Source organism: Astatotilapia calliptera, chromosome 6 (genome assembly GCF_964374335.1).
Source record: "Astatotilapia calliptera chromosome 6, fAstCal68.1, whole genome shotgun sequence".
Taxonomy (NCBI): domain Eukaryota; kingdom Metazoa; phylum Chordata; class Actinopteri; order Cichliformes; family Cichlidae; genus Astatotilapia; species Astatotilapia calliptera.
This window is the reverse complement of record NC_137427.1, coordinates 11,333,237-11,351,693: the sequence shown is the minus strand read 5'-3', so window position 1 is coordinate 11,351,693 and position 18,457 is coordinate 11,333,237. Positions and strand designations below refer to the sequence as shown.

Sequence of the window (18,457 nt, the reverse complement as noted above, 5' to 3'; positions counted from 1 at the left end):
TTATGGTGAAATGGTTCATCTGAATAGGCTGAGTTGTCTTTTATAACATCAGTTTGTATTTTCGGTAATAAGATGCTGGATGTAGAGCTTAAACAATATTGTTTAATGTGAACAGTAGCAGGTATATACAAAGAAGTAGAATCAGAGGATGAACTGATTATGCCGCTTGAGCCTGAGCCTCAATTCTCTTCTTCCTCAGCTGGAGCCTCCTCTCCCTCTCGTACTCTTTCATACGCATCACATAGCTGCAGGCAGAAACACACAAGCATCAGGGTGAAGTTTATTGATGAAATCTGGGGTTTTGTGTTGCTTTGATACTCGAAGAAGAAAACTAGTTGCTCTGCTCAGCCCAAATAGTAAAAAGAGAAATTAAAAATGCATGCCATGAAAGAGTTCGGCTCTTAGGAGGTTAAAGGAAAGCTAAATGGACCTTGTGTTTTTTAGACTCCGCATGACCAGATTGTTTTCATAGACTTCATAAGTATTTTAGATATGAATCATGTGTGGCTAAGATTTATTTACATCTGACAGTAATACATGCTTCCTCAATATCAATAGTTTTAAAAAAGTGAATCTACCATATATAAAGATCTACTCATAGGAGCAGACCTCAGTTTTCACTTTATATATATGGGGGTTTTTTTAAGTTTTATTTTTAAGTTTGATTATTATTTATTGTTTTAAATTGCAGCACTAACAACAATGTCTATACAACTGTAAGCACTTACTCCTGGTGCTCGCAGTAGTCCCAGTCGTGTCTCTCATGCTTGCAGGCTAAGAAGTTGGGCCAGTTGTCCCTCTTGCACTTCATGAGTTTCAGGAGGTAATGGGCACAGTAGTCCCTCTGCTCCACAGGCAACTGGGCCAAGTTCATCTGCTCCTGTGTCGCAATCATCTCTGACAAAGGGACACAAATTTTGAATTATTACCAAGTAAAACACCCTGATGTGCTAAATAGAATATGATATAGAAGCTTGCAATAAAAAGTAATTGGTCTGACCTTATTCTTAGTCACAATTATGGATAAACACAATATGGCTAAACTAATATCACCAAACATTTTCATGTCTTGATTGAAGATATTGAGAAAGCAGTAAAAGTTAATCACAAAAGTAGTTGCTTCTGACACTTTTCAAACCATTGCTTGCACAAAATGGTTTGATTTTATCAAAGTTTCTGGGGTGATTTAACTTTACAGCCCTTTCAATATCGCACAAAAACGTGCCAGCTGGGTCGAGGTCAGAACTGTTTTTCAAACAGGAAATTCATTCTTATTCTCTACCCTTTCCCCTCACCCCCCATGTGGCGATTGGAGACAGAAGTTCTTCCAAGGACCTGGTTCTACTGGAAGTCTCTTCCTAGTAAAAATGAGTTATTTTTCCCACCGTCGCTAAGTGTTTGCCAAAAGTGGCCTGCTGGATAATTGGGGTTCTCTGTACAGATTCTTTACACTGCATTAAAACGTTCTTTAAAATGATTGTTGTTGCTATATGAATATGTACCTCTGCTAAATATAGTATCCTGGGAAAAATCATTTTTTGCGACCAAGGATCTCTCTGTGTATTTTAGATAGCTTTGCCTCATCTCCCCAAAGTAGTATTGAGGAGCTTCCTAGAGGACTTCTGCAATGTTGCACTGGCTTCTGTCACTTTTATTACAGTGGATACATAAATATAGGTTAAGCAAGTCAGAGGTAGGCATTTTGAAGTTGCTTTTGTGACGCCCATTCATCATGAGAATCGAGAATTTCCTCCATTTCTAGACAGGATGTCTAATTGTAGTTTGATGAACACTCAGGTCTTATGTAAACTGTTGCGAAAGAGAATGCTCAAACTAAACTCTTGAGAAGAGTAAACTTTGTCAGTATAGACTTTGTTTGTATACTTTTGTACATCTGACTCCAAGTATCTTGGCACAGAGGTCCATAGAAAGTTTCTAGCCTAATCTGAACTGTGAGTGATTAAACCAGTTGTGCAATGCAACCATGAAAATACAACTTTCTTGTGACAGAAACGGAGATAAGAATCCCCTTCATGAGTAATCTGTGCCGAAATCCTGGTACAGCTCATGACAAACTAACAAAACCAGTTAGCTGGTAAGCTAACCAACACATTACCGCAAAGCTAACGTAAGCTAACACTTGACAGGCCAAACTAGCTGCTAATAAATCAATTCCAGTCTCAATTAATAAAAAAAATAAATACATAATGCAGCTGTAAAAGACGCCGAGCTGCTAGCTGCAGACCAACCTCTCTCCTTCCTTTCTGCAAAGCCGAACTGCGGGTCGAACTCGAATTTCTTCGCCGGGTCGGGTTCGGTGTCCGTCTCGGTGACATATCTTCTGACCAGGTGGGCTCCCATGACACCGAGTAAACGTACACTGTTGAAATCAACAAATTCTGGTCGCTTTTCTTTGGCGCTAACGAAATCTTTACAGAATTATTCTGCTATCAGCCATTCGGTCACCTCCACAAGCCTCCTGCTACCACTTCCGGCTGTCACCGGAAAAAAACAGCCGAGCCGAGCCAGTCGGGAAACAAGACAAATGAGAAAGGTTCCGCTTGTTACCCCGTCACTGCACTCCAATTCACCTTTCTCGTTGTATTTTTGTAAACTGTTGTTTCTACATATAATTCACTACTACTGATGAGTTTCTCATTTGAATCTCACAACTCATCAAAACAGTTTGTGCTTTTGTCAATCAGAACTGCAGAGTTGTCACTTACCTAAATGCTGTCCAGCATTGCACTGGTGCCTTCAATGAAATCTTTTTGTTTTGTTTTTTAGATATGGATTTCTCTTCGCTTTGGAGACGGTGGCAATGACAATAAGATAAGACGCAGAGCTAAAGATGTTAGATTGTCACTGGGAGTGACCAGGAGGGATAGCTCAGCTTTAGAGACAAAGCTGAAATTGTTTGGACATGTGGAGTTCAGGGTTAGTCTACATTGAACAAAGGATGTTGAAGATGGAGCTGGCAGGCAGAAAAGAAAAGGGGAAGACGCCAGAATTTTTTTCATAGATGTAGTCAAGGAGGAAAACGTTGCATCGAGAAAAACAGAGTCAACTTTTTGGGACTTCCTTTCATGGATAGCTGAGCATACATTAAGACAAAGTTAATTTTTCCAGAGCTGAAACCTCATCAACTAGCTTATATTTTCATTATTATTAATGATTAATATAAGTAATATTATTAATGTTTAAACTCTAATTAATTCATTATTATTTTTATGGTCATGTTAGTTAACTAAATAGCTTTGAGTGATGGTGTATGAAACAAAGACCCTGAAAATGTATCTAAATTGGGGCTTTTCCTGGCTAAGAATGGGGCTCTGGAAGTGACTATGTACTACAGTCACTCTGTATGCAGTAAAGATTTGTTTTTGCAGATTATTTTCCCGGGCTTTCTGATCATTTGATAAATAAATTAACAACAACTGTACAAATGAACCAGTGTTGATGTGAAGCAACAGTGCTTGTGTGTTTGCACACATGTTTTGTTTTTACTTAAGAGCACAAGAAAATTCCTTCGGGCAAGTAAAATTTATGTAAACTGTTAAGGTTCAAAATATTGGGGATGGACACCAGAGGAAAAACCCACAATAACAACACTGGTCCGGTCGGGTTGAGTCAAACGATGATTTAATGATCACACACGTGGGAGATGGACACTGTATGCAGACAGTCTCAGATCTCATCTCAAAAAACACATCACCATAGTTTTATGAAATCAGGGTATTAGAACGCCCCCTCCTGCGTAGTGACAGGTGTAATACAATCAATGTTGACAATTTTATTTAACACAAAGAATAACATTGTCTCCTTCCCGAGGGCAGACGCTGACTGCCCCCGTCTCCTGGAACCGTCTGTACCCTGCTAAGACACAACATGGCAGCTACAAGGACTCTTTCATTTGTTAAGACCATCAGTGTGTATTGCTCTAAATCAAGTATATAATATTAAATGAATATTGCTGGATCAGCTACTTCTACTTAAAACATATTAAAACATGACTAAGCACAAAATCACCAAGAATAACATCTTATAAGTGCTGTGTAAGCGCGTGCGGCCTTCCAAGCTCAAAGCCTTTGCCCTCCATAGATCAGTCAGACTCGCGCTGGCTGTAGCTTTTAACCTTTAATTAACTTGAGCACAACTCTAAAATAAGCAACAAACTGCAAGGTGTATGGAATGATCAGGGTTACATCTGCAATGGAAAATCATGTTATTATTCTGGTACCTGCAAGGAAAGATCAAACTAAAGTTATCACCATCACTGTAATGCAAAGAATAATGTAAGGTCAAAAATTTCAATTTATGCTTAATGCAAAGCTGGTTATATACTTCTAATGAACTAATAATGCCATATTAAAATATTAAATGATAATGAGAAAAACATCCCCTCCTTATTTTACAAAACCCACATTTCAACTTATTCATTTTATTATTTAAAGAAAAATGCAAGTCATTTAAATTGTAACATGGCAAAATCCCTTGTGCGAAAAAGCTCTTGTATGATAGTATTTGGTACACAGTACAAATCACGTTCCCAGTGAGCGTGAAAGGAATTTAAAATAAGCCTGTATTTAGCTTGTAGCTTGATCCAAGACCTTCTGCTGGCTGAGTCAAGCTTTGTTATATAGAGACTCACTGCTGCTAACGCTACTCATAAAATACAAATTTTCAAGAAGAAGAAGTTTTTATTCATTTCTTAACTGTTAAACAGAAAAGTGCAAACTGATCACAGTGACAACCAAAGCATGTTGTTAGGGTAACAAGATATTAGACTTGTTTTATAAATTGACTGCGTGGGGACAGTAAAACAAATATTATTCTGCTGATCTGGAGCATTCAGGTGACACCAGTCACCCAAAAAAATTCACCCCAAGGTCAGACCGTGCAATGCTCAGACAAACTATAAAATCCTAAGAGCTACATCTCTGACTCTACAGTGACCTCAGCTATTATGTTAAATGTTAATGTTCATGAGTTGCATCCAAACAATCAATAAGACTTCTAGAACAATATCCTTAGACAGATTTTACAGGAGATATTTAGCCATACTGCACAAACACAGTAAATCAAATACAAATACATCATATCAACTGACAGACACAGTGGTGGAGGGGTCATGATTTGGGTTTGTTTTATAGACACAGGACCTGGACACCTAATTTAGTCACCCATCAAGTTTGCTGTGTATCAAAGTATTCAAAAGTAAGGCCCTCTGTGCACAGCTGAAACAATGTTGTAAAGAGGAGTGGGCCAAAATTCCCAGTGATGTGAGAGACTGATAAAGTCATATAGAAAATGATTTATTATTCACCCTCTTGTTTTATGATTTTATTAAAATTTAGAAAAAGTTTTTCTTTCTTTTTTTCTTTTCTTTTTTTTTTGTTTAAATTTTTTTACTTCCTTTAATCATCTGTCTCATTCCTCCAGAGAAGCAGTACACAGTAGCTGACTGCAGTTTTTGTCACTGGTAGAGATCATCGTCGCCTTCATCTCTGTACAGACTCGGCCTCCCAGATCCAGAACCTTGACTTCCAGACTGGGAACCAGTAGCAGAAGGAAACCTGGGTGGGGAGAAAAGAGTTTCAAGTACAACTAAAACAAGACTGGCTTGTCCACAACTACACGTTTGATAAGCATGTGCACCTGAAGTTTCCAAAACCTCGGCTCTGTTGCAGAGTTTGAGCAAACATCTCATATTTGCGTATGTCATTGTCACTAACAGAGCGACGGGCAAATCGCATCGCCTCTTCAAAGTGGTCCTTCCTGATCTCTGGGACTGGATCAAAGTCCTCATCCTGCAGTCAGAAAAAAAGAAAACAGATAAGGATTTCATGCAAAAATAATACACTGTGTGTGTGCGTGTGTGTGTGTGTTCCCAGTCCAAAGGCTGAAAGTTACAAAACACACAGCCGCCCTTTAGGGAACGTTTTATCTCCCACAGTCTCTGTCTGTACCATGCACACACAGCCTGGTACAACTTTGAGATGTGATTTGTAGAGATAATAAAAGAAAGCCAGAGAAGCCCAATTAGCATTTTCTTCTATAATACATTATATTTTGGTGTAAACAAGCTTGAGCAGCTGACCATAGGGACGCCTGGTCTGTTCTGCCTCTGACGCTCAGCCTTGATCTCGGCCTCTATTGCCTCACGGATGGCCAGCTTACAGGCCCGCTGACAGATCTCTGTCAGATCAGCTCCAGAAAATCCATCTGTGATGCCAGAAAGGTATTCAAGATCCACATCCTGAAGACAAGAGGAAGAGGAAACGACAGAAACTAAGACACTGTAAAAAATAACTTCTGTTTCTGTACACTCCCACAGTGGGTTTTAAATCAAACAGTGAAGATGTGATTGAAGTCAAGGGATTCAACAAAAGTTGAAGCTGTTTAGGAATTTCAGTCATTTTTATCCACAGTCTGCTCATTTTCAGAGGCTCAAATTCATTTGACAAACTAACATAATTGTAAATACAGGGATTTTTCAGAATAATGAGGAAAAATTCCAAACGCTTGCACCAATGGGAATCAAATGCTGTGTTTCCTCTCTAGAGAGGCTGTGACAGGCCTTTACTGAAGCCACATTCAGTTGCTATTTTTGTGCCTTTAGTTTTGTCTTCAGTAACTGAAAAGCGTGTTTTCAGGTTCACAGCATTTAGTTGAATCTGAGGAGACACTTGAGATTTCATCCTGGTTTGATCAGCAGTCACATCATCTATAAACACTACAGTCGCAGTTGTGCTGGCAGCCGTACATGCCGATGCCATGATGGTGTCTCCACCATGTTTTACAGATGACGTGTTACGCTTTGGATTAGGAGCTGTTTCTTTCCTTCTCTACACATCATTTTGGTACAACTCAAGCTTGGCTTTACCTGTCACAAGATATTTTTTTCCAGAAGTGGATTTTATATGTCTTGTGGCAAAATCTAATCCGACCTTATTCTGGATTGTAATACGTGGTTTGTACCTGGTTGTAAACTCACTTGATTTCCATTCATGAAGGCATCTCTTGATTGCAGACTTGCAATAATATGCTTACCTCTTCTAAAGTATTCTTGATTTGGCTAGATGTTGTGAAATTGTTTTTCCTCTCTCCAAAAGTTGATTCTGTTCGTCTGGACGTAGCGTTTTGTGGGAGACTCACACAAAAATTTACTTTCCTGGATGATTGAGAATGCATCAAGATGTTTTTCCTCTCAAACAAGGAAATCATTCTGATCATCCACTTTATTTGTCTTCTCTGGTTTTTCAGGGAATTTGTTGTTGACCAGCACATTCAATTTTTTGAAAAATGCTTCAGATGGTTGGTTTAGCTGCTCCTAATCTTTGGTTTATTTTGTTTTTCAGTCTGATTATAGCTGCCCTCACTTGCCTCAATGTCTCATTTTGTATCTCATATTGATGGCTCTAGTGAACAAATTGCAGCGTCACCACTTGGAATCACCTACAGGTCTTTTATCTGGTTAATTTGTCATGGAATACTCAGGGAGCAGGACTCATCTGGCCACATAACTGCTTCTGAATTAATTGTCCAATTACTTTTTAGCCTGCAGTAAAGGCCTGGCAAAGCGTATCAGGGGAAAAAACACATCATTAGGCGAGGTCCGTGGACTTTAGACTTAAGGCAGTCATTGAAAGCAACGCATTTTCATCCAAGTATTAATAGCAGTTCCTATATTTAAAATTATTTTAGTTTGTCTGATTACTTTTGAGCCTCTGAAAATGGGGGTCTATGCATAAAAACCACTGCAGTTTTGAAACTGTTAATGCAATCTGTTGGTTAAACACCCTAAATTAAAGCTGAAAGTCTGCGCTTCAATCACACCTCGATTGAGTTTAATATCCACTGTGGTGGTGTACATGGGTAAAATTAAAAAAAATGTGTAATTTTACAAAACTTATGAATCTAACTGTATAGAGCAATTGGTTTTTGTATGTGTGTATCACCAACTCTTGCAACAGGAGATTTGCGTAGATTGGCTTTAAGAATTGCTGTGCGAGATGGCTTATCAGGCAACGGGATGTAGATGAGCTGATCCAGACGACCTGGCCGCAGAATGGCTGGGTCTATGATGTCTGGCCTGGGATGATGAGAGGAAGGATGAAAGTGAGAAGAAAAGTCCGTAAAGGGTTTCATTTATTAACATCTGTACGATACAGACACGCAAAAATGTGTGCACCTGTTTGTGGCACCGATGATGAAGACGTTCTTTTTGTCCGACATGCCGTCCATCTCTGTGAGTATCTGGTTGATGACTCTGTCAGCTGCACCACCTGCATCACCTGCACCGCCTCCTCTAGATTTGGCGATGGAGTCCAGCTCATCAAAAAACAAGATGCAGGGGGCTGCCTGTCTGGCCTGGAGGCAGAAGGAAAAGGTCAAGAGGTCAAGAAAGGTTAAAGTGTAAAGCCAGAACTACAGATTTGATAGAGTACTTTAGTCTGTATTGAGCTCACACTTTCCTCTCTCCACTCTTACCTTATCAAACACATCCCTAACATTTGCCTCTGATTCTCCAAACCACATGGTGAGCATCTCAGGTCCTTTGATTGAGACAAAGTTAGCTTGGCATTCATTGGCGATGGCCTTAGCCAGTAGGGTTTTCCCGCAGCCTGGAGGGCCGTAAAACAAAACTCCACGAGATGGGGTCATTCCAAACTTCAGGAATTTGTCAGGATACTCAACAGGGTACTATGGTGAAGCAAGATGAAGATTCACAGATTATGGATTGAGCTTGTGTTTGTAGTATTGTGGCAAAATTAATGCATGAGTGTTTCTTCCACCTGAACAAGCTCTTGGAGTTCTCGCTTGACCTCGTCCAGTCCGCCGATGTCCTCCCAGTTGACCTGAGGCACCTCTGCAACCGTCTCTCTCAGAGCTGATGGGTTGCTCTGACTTAAAGCCCACTAAAGTGAGGCGATGTTTGGTAAAGAGATGCATATCTATTCATTTATTAATTCCTCAAGAAATATTGATATGCATCTCACATTCATGTTATATGTTGTTCTTTCACTCAATTCTTATAGTTCTACCAACACAAAGAGCTAAATTCATGTGCATTCATGTCTTTTGTACCTGGAAGTCATCCATAGTGACAGCCATTGAGTTGAGCAGGTCAGCGTCGATGGTCTCATCCTCCAGATCTATGAGGGTCATTTTCTTCCGGATGGCTTGCAGAGCAGCTTCTGAGCACAAAGCAGCCAGGTCAGCACCCACATGGCCATGGGTCTCTGTGGCAATCTGGAGTATTTTAAAAAAAATCACATTAATATTAACATACTAAGTATCAATCAAGCAAATAATATTTATTCATATAATTTTTTTACTGACAAGAATCAAAAAGGGATTTACAGAAGAAGAAAATAGCACATAAAAGTATTAAATCAGTTAAAAGGAAAACAAAATTTAAGGTTCAGAAGTTTAAGTATTTGGTGAGTTTGCTTATATCACCCTAACGTTCAACTATATTAAATTTAACTGACCCTATATTGATAAAAATAATAATAATAATAATAATTTAAAAGAAATAATTTGAATAAATATCATTAGTTTGTTGCATAGATTCCTATATCGCCCCTTCTCAGAGAAGGTTATGTTTACAATTGATATTATAATGCATACGGTCTAATAAAAATTGCAACACTTACAGCAACAAAAGGAGGCATTGTCAAAATGTTTGATTTCATATTTAATTACAAATTCCATTTAAAATTTCAGTTTTATTTCAGTAAAAACTGTTATAAGGAATCATCAGAGTCTTTACATTTATGGGGAATACTCTAATTAAATGATACTCTCTTGCCATAAGTTCAAGCTGTATTACAAGAATATCAAAAAGACCTACAACACCTAAGGATCCTTAATCATCTGCCAGGGCAGGAGGGCCAAGGTGGATCCTTGGTAGAGAAATGCATGTTTTCATCCTGATTAGTTTATTTATAATTGCAAAATAGGACACTGGCCTTGGTACAGGATGTGCTTCTTGTTGCTCTACTTGCAAAAAATGCTCACCTTAACATTCTAGTGGTAATTTTTAGACTTGTTACCAGTACAGTGCTATAAGATATTAATTTTGTTATCAGATCAGCTACTTTCAGCTGTTCCCTTAGTCAGGAGGCTTCATCACGGCAGAGAGCTCCACATATGTAATTTAGCAGATTTTTACACCCTTCAGGGATATTTCATCTGATTGGTAACTGTGTGTAAACTACTACACTATGAAGCCACTAGCTTTGGTATAATGTTCACAAACTCCACAATTTAAAAAGTTGTTGGCTTTTTTTGCTTGAGCCTTTAAGGTGATTGATGAAAAAATAGCAGATTTATTTATTATTATTTAACTCACCATTTCAGTTTTAATTTTATATTAAAGCATTCATTCATTTTCCACTGGCTCACCCTCTCCAGATCGACATCTTGAGCCAGTTTCATGTTTTTGGTGTGGATCTGCAGGATCTCCAATCTACCAGTCGAATCTGGGATTCCAATATCAATCTCACGGTCAAACCTGCCTGGAAAGAAATTGCAATATTTGTAAATGTGTGTGTGTGTGTGTGTGTGTGTGTGTGTGTGTGTGTGTGTGTGTGTGTGTGTGTGTGTGTGTGTGTTTCTCCTAACCAAAGCGTCTCAGAGCCGGGTCCACACTGTTCGGTCGGTTTGTTGCAGCCATGACAATCACATGAGCTCTTTGCTTCAAGCCATCCATCAGGGTCAGGAGCTGGGACACTATACGCCTCTCCACCTCGCCATGAGTCTGTACATACACACAGACTCACACGTGGTCAAAAACATTTAACTGTTATTTACATGGACACAGGAGAACAACGGGGGGTTAGGTCACTCCCGTCTTAAATCAGCACATTTTTAGAACATTTTCTGCTTGACCAACTCGGATTTGCCTAAAATTGTAATGGTCCAAAAAAGGTCCACTGACCCACCTTCAGGCCCTTTCCACGCCCATTGAAACTAACTAATTTTTCTTTGCAATGTGAAGAGTTTTTATTAGTTTGTGCTGAAACATGAGACTAGACTTTTTTCATATTTTAACTAGCCAGTATTCAGAAATCCAAACAGTGCTTTAGATTTCAATGTGCAAAAGACCATTTATACACACACACACACACACACACACACACACACACATATATATATATAAACACACATACAGGTCCATGCCGATTTGTGATGGAATGATAGTAAAGACTTGCTGAAAGCCAGTTTTCTGCAGACACTGATCTGACCAAGCAGAAACAGGTTTCTTGAATTGTCCCCTCATGTTTACCTTCTCTCTCTTGGGAGCAATGGCATCCAGCTCATCGATGAAGATGATGGCAGGGGCGTTATTCTCTGCCTCCTCAAATGCTTTTCTTAGGTTGCTTTCTGACTCTCCGGCCAGCTTACTCATGATCTCGGGACCTGGTCACAGAATGATACTTTACAAACATCTCCTGCACAGGACTAAGAATAAGAGAACCACTATTTACCACTATAACCTCCATCAGGTTCTTGTTATTCAGCTGACTACATTTTAAAAGTTTTTCTTGAAAGGTCACTAGTATTCTTTGTTGCAGTTATTGGTGTGTTGTTAGTTTGTTGCAGATCTTGCACTTTATGTTGTATTTAATGGATTTTCAATATATGACCGCTACCTTGGCAAGAGATGTGATCTCAGTGGAACTTCCAGGTTGAATAAAGGTAAATAAATAAATAAATTCCCCTCTTAATTTTTCTCTCTGTTTATTTTTTTAAAACGTTTGTTGTTTTTCCTTTTTCTATTTACTGTGCATTTCTGTTTTACCTTTCAAAGAGGGTTCAATCCATCTCTTGGTTAACTGACACAAGACACTCAACAGAAAACGAACTGGAGCACAGTTTTTACAAAAGTAAAGAATTGCAAAACCATATTAACTCAAAGTTTTAATTAATTTATTACTAGTATTTTTTGTTTGTTTGCTGCATTTATTTGCATAATATTCTGCTTTGTAGAGAGTCATTTATTTCCTTCTGTGCTTTAGATTTTCAGGCCTCAGTAGACAAAAGTCTCACCATTGATGAGGAAAAAGAAGGCACCAGTTTCATTTGCTACAGCTCGGGCCACCAGGGTCTTTCCTGTTCCTGCAGGGCCGTACAGCAGGATACCTCTGGGGGGCTGAGAGAGAAGGGAAGAACATACCAAGTAATGCAAAAAGATGCCATGTTAAAATGGAAACAATCACTATTATTGGTGGCTGGGATGATAATTTGTTTTTGAACTGCATGTGTGTGTGTGCATGATACCTTAACTCCGATAGCCTTAAACAGTCCTGGGTGTCTAAGAGGAAGCTCCACCATTTCTTTGATCTGGGCCAGCTGCTTCCGACAACCTCCAATGTCATCGTAGCCAATGTCATTGAGACTCTCCTCTTCATCCTGTCATGCACCAGAAAGCCAGACAGTTTATTACTGTATGTACTGATTAAAAGATGAGGCGATGAGATTTCTTTGGGTATATCTTTGCATCGTCAAAGGTCCCTTTAAGCCATTTTTATAAATTTGATAGTATCCTGAAACAAGAAAGTCATTTGTCCTGAGTCAGACGTTCGGTTCTACAAAAGAGACTTCTTTTTACTGGAACAGGAAGAAATCGGATGGGATGAAAGAAGAATGAATGTCACACTAAAAAAAAACTGCAGAAACCTAAATAAACCCCATGTAGTCACAATCTTCATCTAATGTTTAATCTAAAAAGTATTTGGGGATTGTTAGTTCAAAATACCTAAAACTGGGGTCAATACAAGCAAACAGAGAGATTCATGGAGTTGCTCTGTAATATAATTTAATATAGATGTGAGAGAAGTGAGTCGTAGCTGGAAATAAGTGAAAGTATATGTCTATTTTTGATGCAACAAATGAAGCAACAGTTTATACAATGAACTAACAAAAAATTAACAAATCTGTGAGAAGAATATTTACTAGTTTAATTTTAAATGAGCCAAAATGCAGTCTGATTAATGTTATTTATTTATTGTACAACAACACATTGCCAATATGATACATGCAATTTGCAGTTTCATAAAGGACTTTACAGTATAAGCTCTACAATCTGGAACAAACTGGTGCAATACTTCTTGCAGTAATTCTCCAGATAGGAGAATTTTGATATAAAAGGGTTTTCTTACAGTTCTTTAAATGTTAACACACACTAACATCACACAAAGCAGACTCTTTAATCTCTCACAGACCTCTCTCTTAATTGGCTCTCCCTCACAGTAGATGACTGTGTCAGGGGCAACGATGCAGTGAGGGCTGGGGTCCGTCTCCACCACCTTGAACTCCACAGCTCGCATGCTTCCCCTCACCAAGAAGATGTCACCTAACAATGAAAAGGAGAAGCCACTACATTCACAGCAGCTTCTTGTGCTCTTTGAGTTTCTGTTTTATGTTATAATGTGACCTCAGCTGATTTTATTGCGCTATAACTAGCAGCTGAGGTGTTGCTGTACCTTTGTGCACAGGCCGGTAAGCCTCCAGAAAGTACGGTTTGAGGAAAACATCAAAGAGGTTCCCTGATAGGCCTTCAATGGTGTCATCTATGGGGAGCACGTGGATCTTTTTCCCATACTTGATATCAGGACAGGCATGGATACTGTAATGACATGCACATCAGCAGACACCTGTGGATTATGGTAAATTCATAGCTCCACACTACACTCAAAGCCACAGGCATGAGGTCCACTGCACCTGATGACGTCACCAAGCCGGACACGCAGGTTGTTGCGCGTCACACGGTTCATCCGAATTCGTTCATCTCCACAGGTGTCATCCGTCAGGACGATGCACACTGTTTGCCGTCGTTTCCGCCCTCTCAGCACCACGGTGTCTCCTCGGAAAAGCTGGAGCTCCTCTGTCTTTCGCTAATGCAAACACACACACTCACACACATAAGCCTAACAGTCTAACAAGAAGACAAACAGGACTCTGTGTGGCTATATTTACACCTTACACACACCTGTGATAGGCTGACAATGCTGCTGTCTTCACTGACAGCCTCATCTACAATGAGCCTGTTTGGTCTATGCTTCTGCTTCAGGATGGCAGTGGAGTAATCTTCTCCCTTTGGGCTTCCAAACAAGAGACGCATTATGGCACTCTCACATGTACGTGAAGCTCTAATTTCCTCATGTGACTCTGTGCTGTATTTAGAATCTGTGTGGCTCTGCACATAGCAACTATTTGATTTCATAAACATGAAAATATTATTTGATTATCAATAATTAACTGTACAGGAGTTTTAACATTTTTATGATCTTGAACAGCTGCACTGTGATTTCTCATTATTCAAAGTTTCATGACACAAAAATCCATATTGGATAAAATGTCTTTACTCCTTAAAATATTTTACTGCATATTGAAACATGCATGACTAAGCACACACACACACACACACGCATGCATACACAAAGTTACTGTGTGCATACGCAGCTGTTTCACTCACTCTGCTCCTCCTGAGCCTGGCATGACTGCTCCTCTTTGTCCTGTCACACTTTAGATTTCCTTCAATTTTTCACCCTCAGAGTTCACTCCCTCACTGTCTTCTGTAGGTGTTTGCCCTCGTAGATTCAAAAGTTGATCTTGTGTAGTTCTAATCAGCACCGAAGAGCTCAGATTTCCCTCTGATCTGACCAGCGCTGTTCAGGTTTTAGTCTTTCTGAAGCTCTGATATTTTCCCAGCAGTCAGAGTCCTTTTTCTTTTCCTCTGTTTTCTTAAAGCAGCATGTTTACAGGAGGTGCTGCCTGCCTGTTTATCAGCGGAGGTATAAATATGTCCATCTACTTCTCTGTCTTATTATAACCCCAACATGGGTGGACCCATACACACACTTTCACACACACACTCCCTTGCACACTTACCTTGGAGAGTGTCCCAGAACAGATACAGTGTGATATTTCCTCCTCCTCCTGCTACTAACCAACAAATGCAAGAAGAGCTGAGCGAGCCTCAAATGCTGTGAAATATTTATGGGTCACAATAAGTTCTGCTTTCAAAAGAACTGACATATCGTCCTTTTTATCTCCTGGACGAGTCCTCTCTTTTCTAAAACCATTGTCCTTCGACTCCTTGTCACCGTGACCGAAGTGAACTGCTGTTGTGCTCCGGCTGCTCTCGGCCGTTGGTGTATTTATGTTTAGTACACACATACATAGACACACCCTCTCAAGGACACTCACAAAAACACCACCACAGCTTGCAAACAACTGAGCATTCACTCACTGTGGATTCTTTTTATTTTTTATGTTTTATTACTAAATTGTTTAAACAAATGAAAGGAAACAAGCTACAAGGGCTTAAACATACTGTACATTCCCCCTGTGAGAATCAGGACTCGAGCTGTTCCCTCCAACAGATTTAACGAACAAGAAGGAAATGATGTTAACAACACATCGAACACTTTCTTCTTTCTAATGGTAATAATCTTTCAAACACAGTTATTGGAAAGACAGTGAGAGGTAGAGGAGGTTTAAATGCACAAAGAAACATTGAATCTGATTTACGCATCAGTGTACGTTGAAATGTATTGGATATGCTGAAAAAAAAAAAAATAAGACAAAGAAACAAAATTACAGTTTTTTGTATCATAAACATGGAATGCATGCTGTTACAATACAGATGGAAATAAATTATGTGACAACTGGACACATTTGGTCGCCTTTTGTCGTTATCAGTCAATAAAAGCCATTAAAAAATGCTGGTGGCATGAGATCACTTGATTGATCGACTCAACTTTACCCACAACATCTCTCAGTAAATAATGTAATCTTAGTAATTAACAATCAGCCAAATGGGTTTTAATATATATGTGTGTGTGTGTGTGTTAGTTCAGAGGTGATTTATCGGCTGATTTCAGTTCAATTAGCCAAACTTTACTCTGCAGCTGGTTTCACAGAGATATTTAGATGCTTCATAGGTGTTTTCTACATTAAATAGGCCACAGAAGCAGTATTTTCTTCTTTAATGTTGACTATCAGTAATATCTATAGGAACAAAAGAAGTAAGCATGTCTATAAGACTTGAGCCTTTGTTATGTAAGTAAAGCGCTTTTAGTGTTTCTTGCTCAAATTTGGGATTTTTTATCATATGTTTTTTTACATCGTCCATCAAAATGCACTGTCCCTGTTAAAAGTAACAGTCAGGTGTTTTCATAGACCCAGGAAGGCAAAAGATTGAACCAGCTGCCTGTCCCTTCAAGCTTTTCCTAGTTATGTATGACAAAATCAAAATCTATTTACTAAATATTAAAAAGTAACTTCCAAGTGTAACTAGCTAACAGAAGCAACTAACAAAGTTAATATTACCTTAAGTATGTGTCTGGAACTGACATATAATACACAAATAAATAACCTACATTAAATAAAGACATATTTAGGACCAATAAAATGTGTGTGTGTGTGTGTGTGTGTGTGTGTGTGTGTGTGTGTGTGTGTGTGTGTGTGTGTGTGTGTGTGTGTGTGTGTGTGTGTGTGTGTGTGTGTGTAAGGCATGCTACCTTTTGCTGCTACATCCTGTTTTACTTTTATCTTACATTGGTGTTGATTGAACAGCACTAAAGTGTTTTCAAGACATCGAGCGAAATCATTCTCAACGATTAAGCTAGTACGCTAAAAATACCATACAAAAGACTTGATGATCTGACATATGCTGTCATATTAAAGAGGAAGTTCATACAGAAATCGAATTGAAATATTTTTTTCTCTGGTGTCTAAAGCCATAAATATTTGGATGAATATTGGGAACAGTTAGAGAGCTGCACACCACCACAGAAGATTTTAAATCAAGCATTGAAGATGTGACTCAAGTGCAGACTTCCATTTGAGGGGTTTTAACAAAAGTATTGTATTAACTGTTTCGCACACATTGTTATACAAAGCCCCTGATTTTAGAGGCTCAAAAGTAACTGAATAAGAAAAATTTAAAAATAAGGATTAATTAAACTACTTTTGCTGGAAACCTTGAAGTCTAGAACCATTGGACATTACCAAATGCCTACTGCAGGCTAAAAAGTATGATTGTGATCAGATGAGGTCTGTTCCCTTATTATTCCATGATAAATACAGCTGATAAAAGCCCCTGAAAGGATTGCATTTAATTCTCAATGAGGTCCAAAGCGGTGTTGATGCAAGTGAAGGAAGCTATCATTAGCCCGAAAAAGCAAAATAAATCGAAGAGTGTTTTAATATTTGGATGAAAACTGACATCATCAAATGCTGCATTTACTTTACTGTTGCTCCTTCAGTTGCTCTTTGTGGGTCTTTCTGCCACCATTTTTATATTTAATAACTAAAAACATGTCAGGTGACTGTCTTAGCCATTGAGGAATCTCACATTTCTTTACCTTGAGAAACTCTTGGGCAGCTTTTGCCCTGCACTTTGACTCACTATCCACTATCCATCAAATTGAATGGTTCTTGGATCAGTTTCGAACTTTTGGCTGAACCTGAACCTCAATGCCTCGCACACTTTAGAACTAATTCTGCCACTTCTATCAGCAATCACAATATTAATAAACACTAGAGGTCCAGTTGTGTTGGCAGCCACACATGTCCGTACCATTACATGCCTTCACCATGTTTGACGGATGATATGGTATGGTATGTTTCTGTCTCCATCATTCTGGTTTTTCTTTGCAATATTTCTTCAGAACTGTGCAGGCTCCTTTAGATACTTTCTGTCTTTTACAAGATACTTTTACTCTGTCATGAAATAACGAAGATAACAGCATCACCATAGAGGTGCCTGTCAGTCAGTTGTCCAATTACTTTTTAGCCTCTGGAAACTGAGGACTATGTACAAAAATAGCTGTTATTCCAATTTGTTTGTTAAAGCTGAAGGCCTGCACTTCAATCATGTCTTGATTTCTTGATCTAAAATCAGTGAGGAGGCGTCCAGAGTCCAAATTTCATTCATTTGGAATAATTCAGCAGTGACTCAGTGAAAATAACAAAAAAAAAAATCCAATCACTTTGCTTTTGGGTGAGCAGTTTCTGTTAGGAACAAGTTTCTTTCTACTGAGCTACATCCATCAATCTTTTCAATGTGACTACAAAAAGAGCAACTATTATCCCCCTCAGCTGAGCTGCAATATCTCTTTTAGTAATAAAGTACTAAATAGTTCCCTTTAATTGGATTTGAGGATGAACTGTCTTCAAGAAATCACAACATCTTAACTCTGGTCCAAGATGTCATGATAACTAAAGATACACTTAAACACTTTTAAATACACTTAAAAATTACACTCTTTGTGTAAATCATCACTGATGAGCAGATCACTCCCAGTAGATCGATCCATTTAGTTTGTTTAGGAAAAAAGCTCTCAGCTTACTCATAATTTCTATAAAACTGGACCTACATAAGACAGTTAAACAGTTCTGTGTGACATGTGATTTTAGGTGTCTATTAAAGAAGTAA

At 38.8% G+C, this 18,457-nt stretch overlaps 2 protein-coding genes across 4 annotated transcripts; both read right to left on the bottom strand.

The window, feature by feature from the left end:
* Positions 1-82: 82 nt before the first annotated feature.
* ndufb7 (NADH:ubiquinone oxidoreductase subunit B7) lies at positions 83-2,543 on the bottom strand. The gene is made up of 3 exons (XM_026170275.2): positions 2,250-2,543; positions 729-897; positions 83-245 (listed from the first exon to the last, which is right to left on the bottom strand). Exons 1-3 carry the CDS (start codon positions 2,359-2,361, stop codon positions 158-160), a joined length of 369 nt encoding a protein of 122 aa, XP_026026060.1. The 5' UTR covers positions 2,362-2,543; the 3' UTR covers positions 83-157.
* Positions 2,544-4,680: 2,137 nt separating this feature from the next.
* On the bottom strand, positions 4,681-15,149 carry LOC113023859 (transitional endoplasmic reticulum ATPase-like). Of its 3 annotated transcripts, none has more exons than XM_080302366.1 (18): positions 14,905-15,149; positions 14,003-14,114; positions 13,735-13,907; positions 13,497-13,639; positions 13,236-13,366; positions 12,292-12,423; positions 12,061-12,163; positions 11,297-11,430; positions 10,633-10,768; positions 10,414-10,526; positions 9,091-9,255; positions 8,799-8,921; positions 8,494-8,706; positions 8,195-8,373; positions 7,966-8,095; positions 6,101-6,259; positions 5,659-5,810; positions 4,681-5,576 (listed from the first exon to the last, which is right to left on the bottom strand). In XM_080302366.1, the coding sequence occupies exons 3-18, from the start codon at positions 13,785-13,787 to the stop codon at positions 5,477-5,479; spliced, it is 2,166 nt and encodes a 721-aa protein (XP_080158492.1). In that variant the 5' UTR covers positions 13,788-13,907; positions 14,003-14,114; positions 14,905-15,149; the 3' UTR covers positions 4,681-5,476. The 3 variants fall into 3 exon arrangements, with proteins under 3 accessions (XP_080158492.1, XP_026026055.1, XP_080158493.1); XM_026170270.2 differs by having other exon boundaries at positions 14,489-14,919; XM_080302367.1 differs by lacking the exon at positions 14,003-14,114 and having other exon boundaries at positions 14,905-15,131.
* Between the last annotated feature and the right edge of the window lie 3,308 nt (positions 15,150-18,457).